The sequence below is a fragment of the Pteronotus mesoamericanus genome, unplaced genomic scaffold (assembly GCF_021234165.1).
Source record: "Pteronotus mesoamericanus isolate MK-2021 breed Mesoamerican mustached bat unplaced genomic scaffold, CSHL_Meso_final scaffold_118, whole genome shotgun sequence".
Taxonomy (NCBI): domain Eukaryota; kingdom Metazoa; phylum Chordata; class Mammalia; order Chiroptera; family Mormoopidae; genus Pteronotus; species Pteronotus mesoamericanus.
The window spans coordinates 12,622,399-12,641,142 of NW_026555301.1; the positions used below are offsets into that span (position 1 = coordinate 12,622,399).

Here is an 18,744-nt window from a genome sequence, read left to right on the forward strand (position 1 = left end):
TCTCCAGCCAGATGCAGCCAGATGACCTCTTGCATCCACAGCTGGAAGCGTCTGTGAGATCCAGAGGTTGCCACAGGGATGGCCACGACCCTGTGGGACAGGCGCCACCGCTCTCTCAGAGAAGTGGATGAACCATGAAAAAAACAAAACAAAACACAACAACCCGGTGTGTTCTGAAACGCTAGGTAAGATGCTAACTCTGCGCCGCCCGGTTGCCTAGAATGAGTGGTAATTAGGAGAAAGGAAGCCTTGGGGTTGCTTCCTTCCAGCACGTAGTTACTGACAGAGCCTTCTCCTGTGCAGAGCACCTGTGTGGGCGGACCCAGAAGAGGCAGCTGAGCCATTTCCAATCCCGCCCTCCCCATCTCAACTCCCAGAACATCCTGAAATGGTCTGCCACATCTGTTTTCAGCCTACTAAAAACCTTTCTAAATTGGGTTCCTTTTAGTATCTTTTTAACTACTTGGATTTGTGTCAAGTTATTATTTTGCTTACAAAGAAAAAAAGGGAAATGAAAAGGAGGAAGAGGAGGAGGAGCGCATGCTTCTTTCTGGATGCAGACGTTTCGTGCCTGGGGAGTTTGGGGCTTGAGTTGCCTCTTGGCGTCTAAGGTCTATGTACAGAGATGTTAAGACCAGTGGTTTTGCGGCACCTTTGATGGCAGTCAGGCTTGGCTGTCCTCTGCAGCCCCGCACTACCTGCACAATGTCTAGGAGAGGCTGTGCCTCCCACACATCCTTATCCTAAGGCAACAGCCTTCAGCCCACAAAGGGAGGCCCTAGTCAAGGTCATTAGCAGGGCGCCCCGGCGCTGGTTCCATCAGGCCATCGCCCCGACACCTGCTACTGTGCCTGTGCGCTGTAACAGTGGAAGGCTGCAGGGTAGCCTGATGTGGCCCCTGCCTCCAAAGGGGGATAAATTCATAAACATGAAACAGTACAGAAAGCAGAATAACTCCAGCATTTCTAACTGCCTGAAAAAAATTCTTTGAGGTGGGTCATTCTGAACGGAGTCAGAGGAGCCCTGGTGGTCTGGGACGGCAGCTCCCAGGCTGGCAGCACGTTACTGTGACCTGCAGGGCATCCCCATATCCCTCGATCTGTGGCTGTCGAACTTCAGCAGGCAGCAGGGCCCCTGCAGGCTTGTTACTACACCCCAGGGCCCCAGAGTTGGCACTTCAACCCAGCTGCCAGGTGATGCTGCTGGTCTGCGGACCACTCTGCAGTAGCAAGGGTTCAGACAACACATGACTGCAGTCTCGGTCTCGTTAAGGCTGCTGTGAGCCTGGGTAAGTGCCTCAAGTTTATTGGAGGTTCTTCATTTGTAAAGAGGGAATGGTTTTAATTCCTATTTCAAAATGATCTAAAATTAAGTTAGGGGTTACCAAATTTGTCCCTTAGAATCATTTTTGGGGGGTGGGGTATTAAGTTCCAAAGCCCAGGACACATTCCAGGCCAATTAAATCATAGTTTCTGGGGTAAGATTGAGGTATTTGTAGTTTTTCGTAGCTGTTCAGGAGATTCCCAAGGACAGATGAGTTTGGGAACCACTGGATTAAGTGATATAATGCAATTAAAATGTCTGCCAGAGTGTGGGCTCATTGTAAGTGCGCACAAAATGGATATTTTTATTTCTACTAAGTGATAATTTTGTGATCTGGACTGGTGACCACAGAAATGTAGAGGACTAGGGGCCCATTCAGGGGGAGGAGAACTGAAGCAGAGATTTCTGGAGAAGGAAGAAGGTGACCTGAGCATTGCCAACTATTCCTTGTTTATGGTGGAGAAAAACATGGGTGAAGACAAAACAAAGGGAAACTCTAGCGCTTCCTTTAAACCTCTTTCCTGCAAACCTTATTCCAAGGACTGAGGAGACTTGAGAGAGTGGTCAGCAGGTCTGCTCTCCCATTAAGGTGGTTTGATGAACACCCAGCAGAAATGAGGAAATGGTGTCTGGGGATTCGGGGGTAGGAGATTCATAGCAAATGAAGCTGTGAGGCATCACAGAGACAGTCAGTTTCCAAACACTCATTTCCAAGATCATTACAACTGCCCTACAAAAGCCTTTCACGCTTGGGTTTTCAACTGTTTGGAATCACTGCCTTCTCACAACTGGGCCTCATTTGGTGGCTTAGGGAGGGCAAGTGACTGGCCTGAGAGAGGAGAGCCAGCTCTGGCAAGGGCTGCCCACCACCCTCTCCACTCCTTCCATTTCCCTGCATTGGCAAAAGAAAAAACAAGACAGGCCCAGGGAGGGCAAGTAACTTGCTTCAGGGAATAAGATAGATGGTGATGAAGGGGAGACTGCAGAGCTAGGTTTGGCTCTAAGCACAGGGCATTTTGAGAGGATGGAATTCAAAGCGTTACCATCCTTTCTTCAATCTTGCCAGGTCTGGCTTCAGGACCAGATGCCAAGTAGGAAGGCTTAAAATGATTTGAGCTTTTTTGCCTTTGTGTGGGTGAGAGACAGCACGTGGGATGGATGGTCAAGAAGAATAGAAGCTCACTTGGAAACCATCACTCATTTTTGCCACTGATCACAAATTGCTGTTTCTGCCGGTGCCTCCCACATCATCAACTCCGCCAGCTGCAGGGAGGAGCTTGGGGCAGAATGTGAAGGTCTGTTTATGTGCAGGGGTCTGAGGACTAAGAAACCCATGATTAAGAAGGACTAAGGAACTGAATCTTAGCTCTTCAGTCAGGGCCACCATGGTGTGATCTAACAAACAGTACTTTAAAGGGATAGAAGGGAGGAGGGGAAAAAGGCACTTTTAGGAGTTTTGATACCTCAAAGGGGTTTCAATAATCTCAATCTCTTTCTCTCTCCTAAGAAGAGACATATAGAAAGAGTGACTGCAGTTCTATTAATAGTTGTGTTCAGGGCCTGCTGAGTACAGCTTTGATGGTGATACTGGATAGCAAGAGCAAAAAGCTGCTTGCTAGGAACTGAAGTTACCAAAAGGAACCCCAGCCAAGAGCAGCTGCCAGAGAGGTTTCCAAGAGGACAGATTTATCGTTTCCATTTTTTTTTTTTTACAGAGGTTTCACAGCAATAAAAACATTCACTCATTTAAATGCCCTGAAAATACAGATTGCTTTAGTCTCTGTGTGATGAAGAAGAGGGAAGTGCATTTGCTATTTTATTTGCTAACTTGTAACTTGTAACATGAGCCTCAGTTTTGTCATGCATGGTGTGGGGTGATAACATTGATTTCTTAGGAAGGTTGAAGAGATTAAGTGAGGTAATATGTATAAAGACTTTGGGTAAGTACCTGGTTTACAATAGGTCTTCCAGCTTGTCCCTTCCAAACCTGTTTCATTTGGCCCTGCCATCTCCCTTGGGCATCATCCTTGAAGCCTATTTCAAAACTGGCACAAAATCAAGAGCTTCTCTTTGGGTTAAAGAACCAGAGTGACATGCAAAACAGTATTTCCAGGTAGTATACAAACACGCACACACACACACACAAGCTTCTGAAGGTCTGGATAGTATGAGTTTGGGAAAATCACTGTATAGCCTGAGTAAATCCAGCTTTCACACCATCAGGTTCCTGCCTGAAGTTCGGGTTTTCTATCCAGTCTTCCAAGTGCATCCATTAATTAATATTATGAATTGATGGACATATAATATTTACAGTATATACAAAGAAACATCCATATCTATAATATTTGTTTTATCAGCTGTAAAGAACCATGTGGCCTGATGCCTCTTGTGGATTTTTTTTAATTTTTAAAAATATGTTTATTGATTTGAGAGAGAGAGAGAGACAGACAGACATTGACTGGTTGCCTCCCATATGCACCCCAACTGGGAACTAGACCTGCAACCTAGGTATGTGCCCTCACTGAGGATCAAACCCACAACCTTTTGGTGTATGGGACAATGCTTCCACCAACTGAGCCAGATAATCCAGTGACATTCTTGGTAGTTAACTCATTTCATTACTATACTCATTATTGGCTATGTGACCAGTTCACTTCTGTAATCTGGCAGCATCATCACAATTTTCAAATCATGTTACCCAAATAACTATTCCTTGATCCTCTCTTTTATAGGATAAGGAATCCATTTACATGACATTTTCCTATCAGGTGTGAAGGAGTTCTTTAATTGGATTTTTCATCAAAGAAGTGTACGAAGCTGCCCCACATTCTCATTGTTAGAAACCTGGTCCCAGAGAAATGGGGCAGTGGCTTAAGCTATAAAATGTTGTCCTACTCTGGTCTTAAACATATGGCAGATGCTTTCAGAGAAGACATTCTGAGGCAGAGAATTCTGTTAGTCTGTTAGCCTACTGAATGAAATTCTTCTTTACTTAAATCCCTTAATTAGTTAAACTAAAGCAGAGATAGTGATGTCTTGCCACTTGGCTAATCAGGAAGGACTCATATGTGGACTACAAGACCACTCACTGGATTATTCTGTCTCTTTGATCCTCTTCTTCTGGGAAGCCCCTAGCATTTTCTCACATATTTGCTTAGCCAGATAATGTCAGGCCTTCAGGGAGAGGTAGTAGATGAAGGTAGCACATTTGGAAAGTAGAGAAGGGAAAACCGAATTCTGAACTCAAGATAGGACATGATTTACTCTTCCAACAAATTATTCAAGAATAGGATATACCTGTAGTGTGCAAAGTGAAGAACCAGCCCCTGCACCCTTTGTTCAAGAACTCATGTGAGCAGAACAAAGGAGAGGGCTACTGCAGCTTTGAGGCCATCCATGTTGCACTCAATTATGCTTGAAGCAACTACAGCTGAATGCTGCCCGAGCAGGCACGAGCGTGACTGGGGCTATGCTGTAAAAACTCTCAGGTTATTGTGCATTTGTCCCAGCTGTGCTTGTCCATCTGCTACACATTCAGGCCCCCTGCCCTCTTAAGTGCTCTAAAGACACTGGGGCAAGTGACTACCTCCATGCATTCCAAAGACAATGCAGTTAAAGTTAGAGGTGACAGAATGAGACAGCCAAGGATCCAAGCCCAGGACACTAAATGGTGAATACACAGAAAGCCCAGACACTGACAACATGAGAATTTTTCCAGGGCCAGACCACTGTGGCAAAGCAGCAAGAGTGTCTGCTGAGGGCAGGCACCGGGGCTTGACAGTAGTGACCACGAGAGTGGGTAACCCAACACAGCCACCTCCATGGGTTCACAAGGGGGATACGTTAAAGAGCTGAGCTGCACGCAGCTTGTGGTTACTGGGGAGCCAGGAGAGTGTGTTCCAAGGAACACCGGTCATTCAGACCTGCAAATTTGCTTTGATTCTGCACCATCCTGCCACTGTGGCAGTATTAAAGATGGCTGATATGAAAGCGTCAGATGACATGTAGCACACAAAGAATTGTCTCCAAAGCCTATTTTATAAGTCATAAATACCTGGTAAAAGTGACAGCTTTTTAAAAAAGGGACCTAATGAATTGCCAAGAATGTAATACAAAAGGGTTAATTAGGTAGGCTAACTATAGAGAGATTCCTGTCACATCAAACAAAGCTGCGGTGAACTTCACTCACATCCATAATAACCATGTTATATTTGCATGTGTGACTTTAGATCTCAGTCTGTTCACCCAGTGTATCAGAAATCAGGAGGAGAGCAGCAAACAGAGATGTCCCTTGTACGTAGTAAGTTATTTTCCATAGCTTATACATTCCTTTCTTATCATCCTCCAACTCTTCAAAGACATTCACTGAATATTCTCTAATACTTTCTATGTGTCCAGTTTTCTGGGACTCACTGATGAAATAACCTAGTCTGTACTCAGAGGTCTGTGGTATGGTCAGGGAGGGCAAAATGGTACCCAAAAATGTTTTGATCCTTCTTGTATACAATTGTATGTCATGCCTGTACATTTGGATTGTAAATATCTTGAAATTAGGGATCCTTGCTTCTGTTTTCTGGCCTTCACCGACAGGAGGCTGAGAGGCCAAATGATAGCTAGATAACTAGTTTCATGTACCAGAAGAGCCGTAAGAGAGAGGAACAGACTCCAAGGGGTTAAGGCTTCTGACACTGACAACAGCAGAGAATCAGGAGGTGTGAGAAAAAGATATGAGACTGACCCTGTCTTCCCCCAGAGGTAATTCATTAATTCCCCGTGACAACTCATGCAGAATTCAGAAAAAGAGAGACAATGGTCTGGACTCAGAAACAATAGCTGTTCCCAAAAAGGCAAAGAACATTTCTAAAACCATGTAAGGATGTGTGAGCAAGGGAGTGTGTGTGTGTCTGTGTGATGCATACATTTGGGAAAAACCTTTTTTTTCAGGTACAGGGAATGTGGAAGTTGAAAGAGATCTAGTCTGGCTACCCATGTAAGTAAGTGTGAGCAAGGAATAGCTGGCCTTAAAACAATGCATGTATGTACACACATGTGCGCACACACTTATCTGCAGGGACAGTGTCAGAATAAAATTTACAGCAGTTGGGATTAGCATTAAAGATATGAAATTTTATATAAGGAGCCTCATTAACTTACACTTTAAAGTGAAGTACATAGTTATAAATTTAAAATACTTAATAAGCCTTCAGTAAGATTGAAGAACAAATTTGTGTGCTTTTCTCCTTGCTTTATTCTGTATTTGTTTTCCTTTAGTCTCACATTTTTCAAAATCAGCACCCAATTCACTAGTCAATGAAGTGTTTCCTAGTTAAATGAATTTGTTTCACAATTGTATCTGTTTTTGCATGTCCTTTTTACCACAGTTTACCTTTCAATTAGATTTGCTATCTAAATTGAATGGATGGACATTAAGTGATGATGAAGACTCTCTATTGATTTTTTGGGAGGTGGTGGTAAAAGAACTATTTCTGTGCATAGCAGATCTTCTTCCAGAAGCAAAAGTCGTACTTGCAGTTACGCAGAACGTGATGGGTGTGTGTAGATGTCTTTATTAAACGAGTGCGAGAGCTCTCCAAGGAGCCACGTTCTCCCCAAGGACCCCGCCCCGCTGCAGCGGGGAAACAGCTGTGGTACTGTTGCTGATCATTGCTTTCAGAAACGGAATGTGCTTGGAAGGTAAGATTGCTTGATTGTGCTAGTTGCTAAACCAGTAAATTGTTATAAGCAATTTTGAGAAACTTTGAAGAGAAGATATTTTCTCAAAATCATAATTTACTGTAGTCAAATTAGCTCATTTTCAAAGGAAGTTCTGTAAATTACCGACTGAGCGTCTTTTACAGTCTGTATAAATTAAATATAGATAGAATGCTGAAAGAATTCATCCCATGGTAACTTACCACACACTGCAATATTCTGCTCTAGATTTTCTACAACATAGCATCAAAGAAATAAGAGTGGACGGCTCTCCGGTAAGGAAGGGGCAAGCATGTCCTTTTACTGACTCATTCCCTTTTAAAAATCCAGACTCCATACATACTCTTTTCCTATGGCTGGTGTTCAGAGCAGACCCAGTGAGAGCCGCGAGGGTATGGAGGCCACGTGCAGGAAGACATGCCTGAGCTGCAGATGCGTCTGTTATTTAAATGGGTCTCTGAGCCAAAATGGAAACAATGAAGAGAAAAATTCTTCATATGAACATGGAATTTGTGTTCATTCAGCCAATTTCGCTTCATTTTGGGAATGTATAACTAAGGCTGAGAGGTGAGAGTTCATTTAGAAATAGCATACTCAGCCCTAGTTGTGGTTACTTGTCCACATCAGAGTCAGTTCTGTGAGGACTATGGCTGCCAGTGGTCGCAGAATTCCCACGCACCTCGGTCCTGCTGCCATCAAATGGGTGTTGCTCAGATCTTTCCCTGTTCTTATCTTCCCTCGGAGAGAGGAGCAGGCCAGCCCCTGCTCCAGGCTAACCGCTTTAGCTGTGTCCCTGACACCTCCCAGACAGAGCCATTTCCTCAAGTCTCTCAGCTGGGACACTGCTTTTATCTTCCCCAGGAAAACAGGTTATCAGGAGAGGGTGCCATTCTACGTTTGTTGTATATGGTTTGGTTATATTTATTTAACTGCATCCTCTTCTGTCTCTGTTCTCCAGGCTCAGGAAAGATGTCCCTCACAAGACTGAGCTGCAGATCTGCAGTCTAGACCCCTTTCCTGCTGCCTCCCTGGGGAAACACACTCCTCAGTGGTCTGCTTTCTAATGTCTTAATCTCTCCCTTTCTCTTGATCCTTTTGATAACACAAAATTTTTGAAGGTCTTCCACCTTTGTAATAGCCCTTGACTGCAAGTACTTCTATGTTTATTTGTTTTTCTTACTTTCTGGGCTAAGCTTCTGACAAGTTTTAACTCAGTCTTTACATCCATATTTTTGACTCTTTCCTTGGCCCTACAGTAAGACTCATCCATATTTTTGACTCTTTCCTTGGCCTTCAGTTCTCACCATTTATAGAGAATACATGTTGTTTTTTGGTCACTCAACATCACTTCATCCATTCATCCTTCCTAACATATCCTTGAATTTTTTTGGGGGAATTACTTTTTCCCCACGGTGTGTGGCTTGTCAGCTGGGGGCCCTGGACAGCAAGGGACGAGCACATGAACCAGGCTGGGGGAGTCAGATGCTCTCTCCTTGTTCTCTGAATCCTAAGCACAGTGAAAAAGGCTTGGCAGTTGTTGGTACTCATCATCTCAGCACCAGCACCATGACCAGGTTGCCTGGCCGAGAGGCCCCTTCACTCACTGGCACTCTGGAGTTGCAGCCTTTTCCCCAGTCTGTTTTCAAGCCTTATTCTTCAGAATAAAGGCATTTCAGCATATTCTGAGCTCCTAATTCCTTTCTACTAAATTTCCCTTTGGCTTAAATTAGCCTGAGTTGATTTCTGTAGCATACAATCAAAGAACCTGGATAGGTCATACCTCTCAAGCTACTCAGGCAAAAGTTTATCAATGGCATTTTCTGTGTAAAATCCAAAGACTAGTAAGATTAGATTATATCTGCCTTTAGATTACGGACCCTCTTGCTGCAGCATCTCCACTCTGTCCCTTGTCCGCGTCACTCCCTCATTTGGTTCTTCAGGGTCTCTCTGCTACCAGACGAAGCCCAATTCCTCACGTGCCTGTCTCTCCCTCTGTGACAAGGCCTCAGTTCTTGCCAGTCTTCCTCCCTCTCCATGTCCATTCTGAATACACCTGTGATTTCCCTCCAGGTCCTGCGGTTGCCTCTGCCTGGAACAAACACCCTTCTCTCCCTTCTTTGCTGATTAACTCCTCTCTGTTACTCCACACTGAGCCCCATGCACCACTTTCTTTAGGATGCATTCATTGACAAACCCCTCCAACCTCAACTCTCTTCTTTTATGAACTCCATAGCACTCTATGAAATCTGATAAATTATATTTATCATACAATTTAATTACCTGATTTGACTCCCCAATCCTGTGGACAGAGATCCACGTATCTTTGTAGCCCCAGACCTTTGTACCTACACTCACTGACTTGTGTATTGACTTCTGCATAGCATATGTTCCTTTTTTTAAAGTTTTTTTGTTGTTCGATTACAGTTGTCCCCGTTTCTCCCCCATTACTCTCCCCTGCCCTACCCACCCCCACCTTCCACTTTCAATCTTCCTCCCCCCACTGTCTTTGTCCCTGGGTCCTTTATACCTGTTCCTTGACTTGCCCCTTCCCCTTCTTTCCCCTGTGATCCCCCTCCTCCCTCCCTTCTGGTCACTGTCAGTTTGTTCTTTATTTTCACGTCTCTGGATCTATTTTGCTTGCTTATTTTGTTGATTAGGTTCCACTTATAGGTGAGATCATATGGTATTTGACTTTCACCCCCTGGCTTATTTCACTTAGCATAATGCTCTCCAGTTCCATCCATGCTGTCCCAAAGGGTAGGAGCTCCTTCTTTCTTTCTGCTGCGTAGCATTCCACGTGGGGGGCATATATGTTCCTTAACTGAAGGAATCTCCTCCTGCCTTAGCTGTATTGCTCTTCTGTCCCCTTTCCCCTCTCTTTTCTGTACTTTCAATCCCTGCTTCCAATTGCATCTTCTTTCAGACTCCCAATTATGCTCATGTCTACCCTAACAACACACACATATATGCATATACGCCAACCTCTACAATCACATTTTTGACCCCGTTTCCTTTCTGCTTCTGCTCCATCTCTCTTCTTTGACTCACTTCTCCAGGGACAAGCTACCCTACTGTCTTTACCACTCACACAGCCACTACTCCATTGCCCTCAGGTCTGTGGTTCTATCGCACCACTGAAATCTAGTATGTACTGAAGTCCTCTTAGTTGTTAATAGGGAGGCATTGTGGAGTTGTGGAGAGAGTATGGGCTTTGGAACTAGAGAGACCCAAGATTTAAATTCTAGCTTTGTGCCCTTGGCTAAACTATTTAACCTCACTGACTGAGCCTTACTTTCTTAATTTTTGAAAATAGGAATCTTTGTATGTATCTTATCAGGTAGCTGTGATAAGAGAAATATGGTTTGCTCAACCATTTATCAAAATACCTGGCACAGAGTAGGTGTGTGGTATATTTTCCCTGCCTTTCTCTCCACAGGCCCATGTACGTAGCCTCCATGCAGCTTTTGTCACACAGCCTGTCTTCTCTTTCTTGTGGAAACTCTATCTCCTCTTCTCGTAATTCTGGTGTCCCACCCTATTTCTCACGCTCTTCTTTTTCAGATTCCATTCCTAGCTGTTCCCTTACCTGCCCATAGATATACTGGGTTGGCCAAAACGTCCATGTGTTTTTTTTTTTCCCCCATAAAATAAAAGACACGTTTCATTTTCACCAAGAAATTAATGATTGCATATTTTGAGCATGTCATCTCTCTCCCACTTGGTATAACAGTGACTGTTCTCAATTACTGTCTCAATTTGCCCATTATCAACTTATACTGGTCTACCCAACCATGGAGCATCATCCAGTGAGAAATCTGAAGCATGAAACTTCATAAAGCACTTTTGGCATATTCGATCAGTCACAGCACCTTCTCCATACACTGCACAAATCTTTTTTCCTTTGCATTTCAGTTGTGTTTTTACCTTTCTTGAAATAATAAAGCATAACATGCTGAAAATGTTGTGTATTTTCTTCCATCTTCAATATTAAAATGACTATACAAGAATTCACCAATTTTGACAAGTTTTTAAAATTCATGCTTATATGACAACTGTCACAATACAATCTAATAAAATTGTTTCAAATGAAGTTAAAGACAAGTAAGCGCTACTATAGCTATTGTACAGAAAAAACCAAATGAACTTTTGGGCTAACCCAGAAGAGATTCTCCAGTGCTCTGTCTCCAATCCTTCTCTCTGCCATGCTCCTACTATTGTAGTTATTACTCGTATTATGCATGTTTTTGTTTGCCTGTCTTTCTATGCCTCAGAATGTGCAGGGTCTTTTCATCTTGCTATCCCCAGTCTAGTCCACAGCCTAGGCGCAGCAGGTGCTCAGTAAACAAAGGGAGAATCTTACATTTCATAGCTTGTTTTTATGTCTTCAGTTCATGTACCCCTCCCAAGCTTTTTGGAAAGTCCAACATTATTGTTCATTCAGCATCTCGTACTCAGCATGTCCAACACGAATCATGTTGCCTTTTTCTGATGCCTGCTCTTCATTTTTGGGGGAGGTGGGGTGTGTGGGAAAGGATACTCATTCTTGGCTAATAGCCTTTACCTCAATCCAAGTCACAGTGGTAGAAACCTTGGTTCATGTTCAAGTTCTTTTCTCTTATCAGTATCTTGCAATAACACCCAAATTATGTAGCCCCATAAACCGCCAGAGTCGCTGTACAAGTCTAGCCCACATCATCTCTCACCTCAAGTCTTGCTTTAACCTAACTTGTTTCTATGCTCTCTGTAACTTTTATAAACCCTTCTTTAGTGTCCACTAGAACAATCTTTCAGCAACACTAATTAGAACATATGATTCACCAGGTCAATGCCTTCTATTAGAAGAAACAAACACACCATCCACTCCCTGCATCTATCTTTGCTTACTCCTAGAAAGGCATTTCAGACTCCCACTGATATGACCTCGACCATCATTCCAGACTCAGAATTCACTATATATCCCCATCAGCTTTCCAACACAGCCATGCCAGGCTGCTCCCTCTTTCCCCATCTTGCCATTTACTCTCCTTGCTCTGTTTTGTTTTTGTCCTAAAGTTATTACTGCCTCATTCTTGCCATTTAAAGCTCTTTCTCTTTTAAAGGCCCAGTTCCTCGCCACATTCTCCAAGAAGTCCTCTGAGAGTCCCTCAAGCAGAGCTGGTCCTTTCACTGTGGCTGTCATCATTCCGGCTGACAAGCATTATAGTTAGCTGTTTAAGTGGTTACCCATTTGCATAATCTGTGTTCTTGAGGGCAAGTGCATTATAAATCTCTACATTTCTTAATGCCAGGTATACAGTAAGTATATCATTAATTGTTGGATACATTGTGCTAAAAAAGGTATTAGAAAGCCTACTTTGAGTTAATTTGTAAACAAGACAAATCAGATTCTTTGGTTGATTGTCTAACTTTTTACAGAGGGAACTGAGATCTTTGGGCAGAGAGAACCTTAAAGGTTGTCTCTTCTGGAAGTGCCTGCTGCCATGGAGGGCGCTGTAGAGGGACCCTCTCCCACCCATGACAGCTCAGTGGGTGCCTTATTTCTTGGGCAAAACGCTGGGGGGAGGTGACCTGAAGTGTGGCTGGGCCTGGGTGGGAGTTATGGAGGGGGTTAAGGCTTGGATCAGCTCCATTAATATGCTTGTTGAAATGGTTGTCAGTAGATTGAAATGGAGAGGAAAGTTTGTTGAACAAGTATAAGTTAATCAAAGTTAGGACTATAATTATCCAGGTCATGAAATACACATCTTAAATATCCAGTTCATTAAAAAAAATCAGGAGAGAAAAATTTCAGCAATATCTATGAAAAGAATTTGTCTCTTCCCTTTCATAGATGGGTTTGATATCTTGGAACAACTTGAGAGATTTTGCAGAAAATATCATTATTATTTTGTACTATAAGGCATTGCCTACATTATTCTTACAATTAAGCAGTATTTCCACATTTTATAAAGGGGCAGCCTTGCTTCTTTCTTGCTTTTTCCATTCATCCTGCATCTGGTGGCTTCTGTAGAAAAGCAGACATTCTTCGGTGTATGTGAAAGGGGCACTTGGAATCTTAATATACTTCCCTTGCATGTGAATTAGAAGGTTAATTCTGATGTCTAGTGTTCAACTTAAACTTTTATTTCATCACTTTTAGTGACAAATGTTGTGAAAGGAATTATAGGTCAACCTCTCTGGGTGGGTAGTAATCTTTAAAGCATCCATTTAGGTGGCTCCCTCCCGTCCTCTGTATTGATAGAGGTTAACCTCTTGGTCCTTATTTCTTTTAGCTCCCAAACACTTTATTCCCTGTTATAAAGACTATTCAGAGCAACTCTACAATAATTTTCCTACATGACTATGAGGTCTCATTTGGATTTTTAATACACAGTGACATTTTAATGAGGTCTTCATAAAACTGAATAAATATGTTTAGATATCATTAGCTTAAATTACCGGTGCAAAATCTCCTTTGGGAGTCCCACTGATTTGGTTATAAGACTTTTGGCAGATGGATTAGTACAACAACAGAACAGAGTTTGCAAATCTCCACACAAACTGTGTAAATGGGAATGCCTGGGAAACAGGCAACTGATGAAAAGGTATATGTCCCTCAGGTGGGTTCATTAAAGAGGGAAAACAATCAACACATTCCAGTGCAATTTAAATGCCAGGTGTGCAGCTGTCGGGCAGGTGCCAGGAAGACTGACAAGGGTCCCTTCCCAGAACACTCAGGCTGAAAGGGGATGCTCGGTGGTGACAAGGAAGTCTTAGATAATGACAGGTCCTGGCAGATGTACCAGGGACCCTGCTGGAGGGAAGTGCAATGCCTGTGTCTTTTGCACCAGGTGCTGCGACAGGGAAGGGCTCCCAGTAGCTCCAGCACTGGCAATTACAGCCGCCCGATGCAGAGTGCTTCAGGGCAAAAATCAGGGGAAAGCAGTTCCCAGCACTGACTTAATGAATCGGCAGCAAGTCTGTGTAAACAAACTGGCATCCAGCTTGCTCATGCCTAATTCATGAAGGATACACCATGTGCAGTAAACATGTAAGTAGATAGTTGTTGCCCTTAAAAACCATGTCATTTTGATTTTTTTGGTGGTTTGTTGTTGCTGTTTTTCAGTATGGAAAATGGGGAAGTCATCTCTAGACAAATGTGCAGCATTAATAATGGGAAACAGCCTGGAATAAGGTCAGCATCTTGTCTTGGAGGGAATGTGACCTCTTGTCAAACCTCCCAAATCATGCCACACATTTCAAGGACAGATGCCATTAAATTCATTACTAATTGAAGACAGGCCATCCAAGGGGCTGATGGTAAGGAGGTGAGGACTCTTCAGAGCTTACTATCATCCCCACAAACCTGGTAAGGATTTAGAAGGATTTTTAAAAAATGCGCTTACCAGACCTAAAATTATTGAGTGACTTAAAGTCTATGGGCTTCCATTCATGGGTAAACCTGAGACCAAGTTCCCCTCTGCCCTTCACTGCATGCTTTTAGCTGGAGATTCCATGGTTATTGTCAGAAAAATAGTTTCCATCAAAAAATCAACGGTGACCACGTTGTATGGGACAGGGCCAAGCGCCTGATGGGAGAAGTACAGCCACCGCTGCATGGTCTTTGTATTTTTTACATTTCTAAAGCCAGGGAACTCAAAATGAAACCTGGCTCTCTGCAAAATGTGCCATGTCCAAGAGACAGTGGGGTTTAGTGTAGGAGGTTTTTATTTTTTATTTGTTTCATTGCACAGTCTTTTTACTTTTTAGCCTAATACTATGCTGTCCTCATCCTTCCTTAAAGAAAAATGATTTATCATATAAAAATAGCTTCCCTCCTAAGACACTGATTCTGGAGATGGTATACTTTGGAATTTCAATTAAGTAACAAATACATGTGTGTGCGTGCGTGCGTGCATGCGCGCGCGCATGTGTGTGTGTTTGAATCCAGTGGTAGTTATTTTAAGTGACTTTTTACTTTTCAAAATGATATATTTTGGGATTATTTTAAGTGAGCTCTTATGCAAATATGTAACATTTTGAGGTGGTGAATAACTTCCAAGGAATACAGTTACTGTGAAAGTACAGTACCAAAGGAGCAGTCTGCAGGCATCTTTTTCTCCTTATCGTTTGTGGGCAGTCAACAAATATTTGTGACACGAATGACAGATTAAGAATTAATCATACATATCAGGGGAAGAAAGCCAAGTACATGGAAACAGATAAAATATTGAGCTTAGCTATTTCATAGTAACCCTAGCTTATGCTCTCTGACACAGACGAATTCTCATTCACTCATTTCCTTGGGCATTTACTGAGTGCCAAGAGGAAGAGACCAAAAATTCATAAGCCTGTCTCTTTTTTAATGGAGCTTGCTATCTGATGGAGTTGATAATTTTTTACCACTTTCATAGCAAAAGAAGGTAGATTTGGAGTGGGGAAAAAAGAACTATAAACACCGGTATAGGGCTTAGGTTTGTTGGTGGGAAGATAAGGGTTACATTAATACCTATATTTATTAAGTTTTCAAAATGGGACAGGAATTTTTATAACCACCTGACATATAGAAACTCATCTAATTTTTGTGAGAACCTTATAAAGCAGGTGCCGAGTTGACAGGTCGATGGTGAAGAGGCTCAGCAACCTCTCTCAGGCTTGCCATGCAGGGAGCGCCTGCTGCCCCAGGCTCTAGGCCAGCCACCCCCTCACTGTCTCCCAGCAGAGAGGGAAGCGGAAGGCATGAGTGATTGTTACACTTTTAGTGCATAAAATATTGCTTTGTATGTTTTTATACTTTACATAATGGTCTCATAGAATCACCTCTCTTGTCACTTTATTTAAATCCTTTATTATAGAGAAAATTTCATATTTTAATCTGGTCAGATTCCTCCATCCTTTTTTTTTCCTTTTTATTAAATTTATTCAGGTGACATTGGTTAATAAGATGATACAGCTTTCAAGTGCATATTAATGTTTTGATATCTTTGATGCATTTTTAAAAAAAATCATAAATATTTTTCCCCCATATTTTTTCTAAAAGCTTTAAAGCTTGGTTATATTTGGTTTTTATCTAGTATTCATTTCTGGGTGTTCTATGGGGATGACTTTTTTTTTTTTCGGTCCACATGGATAACCAAATTGATTGAAAAGCTCATAGTTTACCACCAATTACATATTTTTCCACATATGCTAACAGTCAACATCTGGGCTCTCTATTTTCATCTGTTGTTCTATTTATCTCTCCCCAATTTGTGGTGCCTTTTTTTATGTCCTTGTCTGGTTTTGATATCAAGGTTATTCATGCCTCTTAAAATAAATGGGGGAACAGTCTTTCTTTCTCCTTTTAGAATAATTTTTATAAGATTTGAACTATTCATTCCTTGAATATTTAGTAGAACATACGTATAAATACATTTAGGACTGAATTTTCTATGGATTAATTTTGAACTATAATTCACTTTTAAAACAATTATTGTCTATTCAGAATTTCTGTTTCTTTTTGAGTTAGTTTTAGAAAATCATATTTGTCAAGAAAACTGCCTAATGTGTCTGAATTTTCAAACTTATTGTTAGTTAATCATATTACCCATTATGATAAAAAAAAAAAAACCCTTTACCCTATTCGTAATATTGGTTGTTTTTGGTTTTCTTTCTCTTCTGATTGCCAGATGTTTGTTTATCAGTGTTTCACAAAGCCTTTCTGATTTTGTTGAATTTTATTACTTTTTCTTTGCTTATTATTTAATAATTTATGCTCTTCTGTTTATTTCCTCTTTTCCTTCTTTAGTTGTACTCTGTTCTTCATATGTCTTCTTGAATTAGATGCTTAGTTGTCTAACAACAACATCTAAGAATATATATATATCCTTTTAGGTACCACTTCATTTGTATCTTACAAGTTTATTATATAGTACTTTATGATTCACAGTTCTAAATATTTCATGATTTATGTTAGGGTGTTTTACTTTGACCCATTAGTGGAAGTGCTTTCTCACTCAGATCCTAAGTGAAGACAGTTTGCTTCCTTATTATTTCCTTGTTCTGGTACCTGGCTGCCTTCCTTTTTCCAGACTTCCTCCCTGACCCTGTCTTGTCCTTTTCTCTGAATTTCTACCCTTTGCAGATTGGGGTTTTATGTGGCAGTCTCAGTTCAAATTCTTAGCACTCTACAAGTCCAAGACAGTATTTCCCATTAAACATCAACTCCCCAATCCCTCCTCTTCCCAGCCCTTGGCAACCACTATTGTGTTCTCTGCTTCTATGAATTTGACTACTCTGGTACCTCATAAAAGTGGAATCATGCAGTATTTGTCCTTCTGTGACTGGCTTTTTTCATTTGGTATACTGTCCTCCAGGTTCATCCATTATGTCATAAACAGCACGATTTTCTTCTTTTTTTAAGGCTGATCGAGAATCTTAAGAAACGATACCTTTATGGTTTCTGCCCCAATATGTCAATTCTAAGTTGATCTCTAGGCTGCCTTTGCTGAAGGTAAGTCTTGTAACATCAACTTCTCTAAGAAGTAATGGGTTTTGAGTTGGGCAGAACCATGGAATTGGCCCTACTATAAAACAAAGCAATTGCCCTCTGTGTGTTTTCTCATTGTTAAATTTTACTTCGGAAAAAATCCTACAGCATGCCAGTCCTAGGATAAGAACTACTTATGAGTTTCCTGGTTAAACAAAAATGGCACTCATCGATGGTTAATACCTTGGGGCAGATGTGACCTCCATTTTGCATGCTGGAAAGCGGAGGTACAGGGAAGCAAATTCTAAGCAAGGGGAGATGCTGGAATTCTAACCTAAGGATTGAATCCAGTGCTGCATGCCATTGGTTCTGGGGTCCATTTTCCTGAACTAGAGAATGTAGTTATGTGTAATGCAGCACCCACTGAGTTCTGACACCCAACAACCAGCATTCATGCTTAGACGTGTGTTTATGTGCTCGGTATAGCCAGTTGACAATTGCTTTTAAATCTTGAGTGCCTTTCCTGTCTGTTGCTATCGCAACAAATGAAAGCAATTCAGACTATGTTTACTGATAATTTATAAGCAAGTGCAGCAAGCAGTAGGAGGAGCTGTAGTAATTAATGTTTTCTGGAGTACACAAAATACTATGTCAAAAGCTTGCTCTTGCTTCATATTACCAACTAAGCAAAGAACAAATGGACATGTAGGTGTCTTACTTACCCTCCCCACTTCCACAAGGTTGGTCACCATCACTATGCTTGCCGTATTTTCATGCCATACCATCCTCCAAAAGTCATAGATGGTCTCTTGCATTGGTCCTAGAGCAAAACAGAACAGAGGCTTATTTTTTCCTTTGTAAGCATGCCACTGGAAAATCTCTGGGCTTGCAAATAAATCACATGCTGTTCTCTCCATTTTATAGATGGACTCAGCTCTCCTTTCTACTGTTGATGCAAAAGGGTACTCTTTCTGAAACAGTACCTACAGAAATACTGAATTTTTCACTTATATTTGAATTTCCTCATGTCATCAAACATATCTGCATTTGAGCTCTTTCTACTCCTTTTAAACTACTGCCGCTTAAGGAAGTTATTTTTTTAAAAAGATTTTATTTATTTATATTTAGAGGGGAAGGAAGGGACAAAGAGAGGGAGAGAAACATCGATGAGTGGTTGCCTCTCACATACCCTCAACTGGGGACCTGTCCAGCAACTCAGGCACGTGCCCTGACTGGGAATAGAACCAGCGACCTCTTTGCTT

The 18,744-nt window shown here is 41.8% G+C and overlaps 1 protein-coding gene across 2 annotated transcripts in view; it reads right to left on the reverse strand.

Moving 5' to 3' along the window:
- The window catches only part of PTPRM (protein tyrosine phosphatase receptor type M), an 820,882-nt gene that overhangs the window by 37,777 nt on the left and 764,361 nt on the right, over positions 1–18,744 (reverse strand). For both annotated transcript variants that reach the window (XM_054587385.1, XM_054587386.1), the window contains one exon: positions 18,205–18,302. In XM_054587385.1, coding sequence (XP_054443360.1) covers positions 18,205–18,302 — 98 coding nt within the window. The remainder of the gene's footprint in view (positions 1–18,204; positions 18,303–18,744) is intronic.